General features: G+C 35.9%; 1 protein-coding gene across 1 annotated transcript; it reads right to left on the bottom strand.

The window, feature by feature from the left end:
* Nucleotides 1-4: 4 nt before the first annotated feature.
* LOC105120160 (uncharacterized) lies at nt 5-3,330 on the bottom strand (the record flags this gene model as incomplete). Its single annotated transcript, XM_011018350.1, has 5 exons — nt 2,976-3,330; nt 2,663-2,717; nt 2,479-2,535; nt 2,164-2,241; nt 5-240 (listed from the first exon to the last, which is right to left on the bottom strand). Coding segments are annotated over exons 1-5 (708 nt in total), but the record flags the coding sequence as incomplete, so codon positions are not given.
* Nucleotides 3,331-4,596: the final 1,266 nt, after the last annotated feature.

Genomic DNA, 4,596 nt, shown 5'->3' with positions numbered 1-4,596 from the left:
GGAACTCAGGTGGAGGTGGGCAATCCTCTGTGATTGCTTCATCCCTCTTTATCACGAGGTGCCGGATGACTCTTTCATCTTTGTCTAACATGTTCTTAAAGTCATTGATCCATCTGGCTTCCAACTCAAAGTTCATCAAGATGTAGTGAGCATTTTTGGCTTTCTGTATTTTGTATGCTAACCTTCGCATGCCCCAATCATTGAATCTCCATATCCTGCCTTTCTTCTCCCTCACAAAATCTGCAACAAGTGGTTACAAGGTATAAGAATCAGCAGAGCCACTTTTAATGGAAACCTCAGTAGAAGATTGCCAGTTAAATCCACTGCAGAAGATGAGGAGCTTTAGCAAAGTCAAGCAATATGCATGTGAATGTGTGTTCCATTAAGAAGAAGAGCTTGGCATGCAAATAGCAGAATATTGGAAATAAAGAATGAAATTCATATAAGATGGCAACAGATGCAGCATTGGATCCTTTAAATATGAAATGAATAACAAACTACATAAATGAAATAAAAGTAATTGTACGTCACATAACTCTTAGTAAAGGTTTAACTATGCATGCTGTATGCCTGTATCAGGTCATATCTCGATAGGAGATAACAGCTGAGAACCATAAAGCATGATAAATTAACAGCAACCTAGACAAGCTTACAGAAAATCTGTATCAGCATGTTAGGAACCAATTCGCCATCAAATTGAAATTATAAGAGCAAAATTAAATTCAATTGGCAAATTAGTTGAATTCACCTGTTTGGAATACCCAACCCTCTGTACTTGAATTCAAAATCATTAATAAAAATTCAATTTTTAAGTTTCCTTTATCGCCCTCATCTCCATCATCTTCCTTTTGTTTGAGATGAGATTGAATGGACAGTTTAGGTAATACATATTTTAAACAGTAATTATCAATATTACAGTAGTAAATCGCAGCAGCTCTTGAGATACGATTTGTAACAGTGGATTGTTTAACAAATTGAATTCCAATTCCTTACTTCACCATTTATTCCAGGCATGGTAATTGAATTCGATTTTAAGTTTTTTAAGAATTGAATTCAATTCTTAGTATTCCAAACAAGCTAGACTAGAAAGTCATTCTTCTTGATTTTTCTTAACATATTTATAGGAATTTCCTAGCTAGCAACAGCATCGACTAGTACTTCACCCACTCAGAGATGACACAAAAACAAAGAAAGAAAGAAAGAAAAGAATCAACAACCTCAGAAATTGATTTGAGCCATGCTTTTCAAGCATCAAGAACTAGTGCCAGGTTATATTCTGCATGACAGAGGATATGCTAGTTGAGGGATATGTTAAATGGATTGCAGGTTGAGATGAGAAGGATAACAACTAACAAGTGGACCATCCAAGTGAGAGAAATCAAAGAATAGGTCAAAGAAAAGTCAGGGAAACATGAGAGCTAATAGGAGTGAACGGCAGTGATTCAAGAATCAATGGTTGCTTGAATGGATGAGCAAAGTACACGTGATAATGGAAAATCCCAAGGGAGGTTCCTCTTAAGTCTACTTCAAATAAGTCCAAAGAATCCTGAGCCAATTACAGGCTGCATCATTGATCAATGAGTACTTAGCCTTTGTCACAAGTGTCTTAGCATGCTATATATAGTGTGGAGAAAAGGTGTCTAGAAAAGGTTTCCTTGCAATTACATTATCTGTGGAATGATTGTCCTCCCATGGCTCACAAAAACAGATTGGTCTCTTGCTAAGTACAAATCAATCAGTACTTTTTGGAGTTCAGTAATCCAGGTAGTCCGAGGACCCACGAGCTACAAGCTCTATCCTCCAACATGCTTCTTTGGAAAGTTCAGAGATTTTGAGCATGCCAAAGGCAAGAGGGTGGGCCACTGAGACCTCGTATAGCATCAAGTTTCACAATTAGGCAGCTCACTGACTAAAGATGGTAAGCCATAAGGTCCTCCAGGCCTTAATTTTTCATGAATTGTTGCCATATGAATCAAAAGTGACAATTTCATGTTCTCTTATGTGAAAGAGGTCCATGAAAGATTCCATTATCAACAAAAACAAAGTGAAACCAAGATGTATGCAAATTGGAATTCAAAATGTATGGATCGATATAGCTAAAAAGAAATTATATTAGAATGATTCACCAAAGGCATTAAAGGGTTGAGAAAGACAGAGGGTGACCTTGAACTTTCTCATTCACACTGCCAACCTCTTCATCGTGCTTCTCATGGATTAGATACACCACTTCATAATGGCGCACTGCACAGACAACAGAGGAAATAAAATTAAAATATTAGCATACACGTCCGATTCAACAACAAAGGTGAATGAATCACAACTAGTTAACCCAAAGAAGCGCAGAAGCTAAAGGGTAACGGGAAAGTTAAACAAGGGAATTGAAAAATCACTACAATCAGAAATCATTTCCTTCTCTCTTTTTTCCCTCAAACAAAGAACAAAGAAGAATAAGAAGCAATCCGAACGCAGTAAACTTACATCGCTCCACTTTCAATTCACTCTGCAGCTCAAGGTTCAAAAATTCAAAGAGCTTCTCTGCAAATTAACAAACAAGCATTTCACTTCAATCTACACAAATCGAACTATCTTTCTCTCTAAACAAAGAGGTAAGAAAACAAGCAAGCAAAATACATTAAATGAAATTAGAGTTGCATTCAGTAACCTTCTTCAGCATCAGCAAACTCAGGCAGAACTCTACCATCCTCCTGCGCTTTCTTCTGCAATTCAAATATGAATACCCACATCTCAAAACCAAAGCCAAAAATCTACCCAAAACTAACAAATTATGCAACTCATCCGGTTTTTTTTCCTAAAAAAAACTGAGAACAATAACATTTCAAAACATCAAACAAACTAAAACACAAGAACAGCCAAACCCACAAAAACCAATCATGACTTTAAAAAAAAGACGCAACAAATTAAAGAGAAAATAAGCAAATAAAGAAATAAAGAAATGGGAGGGGTATGAAAATGACCTCTTTAAGCAAAATAGCTTCAGGGAAAGGCCCAATGGCTTCATCTGGTTTGGCTACAAAGCTATGAGTGTCTTGTTTATTCTTCTTGTTATTATTGTTTTTGTTGCTCTTTTTGGCATCAACTATCACCGATTTTCTCAGTCCCAGTGAAGGAAATAATGGCCTTGCAGAAAAAGAGTGACTACCACTTGCAATAAACAAGCTTTTATTTTGGATACGGTGGGAAAACACTCTATGTTTTGGAGTTGGAAAAGTTGCCGTTCTGTATAATAGCGTCTCCATGGCTGAGGCGAAGGGGAAAGGGAGATAATCCTTTCCAGGAAATTATTACATGTACTTCGTAAGGTGTTTCGGTGATTTTCGAAGATTTCGAAGGTCATACTTGTAATTTGGAGGATACAAACATATAATCCAGGACAAGAACTTGAGAAATCACAAAAAAAAAAATTGCAAGCTGAGGTTTGGAAATATAGCAGTTGTTATTTCTAAACAAATTTAAAATAATTTATTAAAATAATTTATTTTTAATATTAATACATATAATTTAAAAATATTAAAAATTTTAATTGAAATAAAAAATAATTTTTTTCTGTATTTTTTAAATATTTTTTAAAAAAATCTATCTTCTTTACAGTTAAAGTATCATATGAATTTTCATTTTAAGATCACAATAATTCAATGCATTCTAGTAAGGAAAAGAAAAGAATAGAAAAAAAAAATCAAATCAAAGACCGTTAGCGTAGCTTAACACAAAAGAATCAACATAATCCCAGCACATTCAAAGCATTTCCCTTTCTTTTTTCTCCTTCTGAGGTTAATAATTTCGGTAATTAATAATATATTAACATAGCAATTTCAATTTAAACATTTTCGTTTTTTCTGGTTTTCTTTATTTATCCCTTGATTCATCTTCTAATCTTGAGTACGTACATGGGATGGGCCTGAGTGATTCTCTTTTTAAGAATGAAAAGTGAGGGATGAAGACATGAAGTCTTTGAGTTCTGATCCCTTCTTTCTATAAACTCACATGTTTTCCCGATGATACAGATCCTAAACCTTTTTCACAATTGCAGAAGCTCATCAAGCCTTTTAACATCAGTAAGATAAGCAGCCAACTGCACGGTGATCTGAAAGAGGCTACACAGAGGCGTTGAGTGTCACTGCCATTCTTGCTGGCATTCTATTTGGTTGATGTGGATTCCCCGCATCTGATTGCCAAAACATCGCAGCAATATACGAATTGTGATGCAGGCTTAAAACCATTTTTACCCATGCTAGCACACAACTCAACGAACTTCAACCCTTTTCCCTCTGGCCTTTATTCAAATTAGGAAAGATCACAACCTCTCTTCAAGTTGAAGCCTATAAGCCCTATAGGATTACAAAATGCTTACAAGACTTGAGGGGGATGAGGATGAAAGAATATATAACTTTCATCATTGCTTCTTCCCCTTTTCTTCCTTTTGTTGCCACTGCTACTGCCACCTCCGCCACTCTTTGGACCATTTCCGGCCTTGGCTGATGGGTTGTCATTAGAGATGCCAGAACTGTAGTTGTCAAACTCGCCTGCTTGCACTGCCTTCTGTAACCATTCAAATAATTCTTGTTCTGTCATGGTTTC

Source organism: Populus euphratica, unplaced genomic scaffold (assembly GCF_000495115.2).
Source record: "Populus euphratica unplaced genomic scaffold, PopEup_1.0 scaffold5032.1, whole genome shotgun sequence".
NCBI lineage: Eukaryota > Viridiplantae > Streptophyta > Magnoliopsida > Malpighiales > Salicaceae > Populus > Populus euphratica.
The sequence above is the reverse complement of the archived record's forward strand: the minus strand, read 5'-3'. Positions and strand labels throughout refer to the sequence as shown.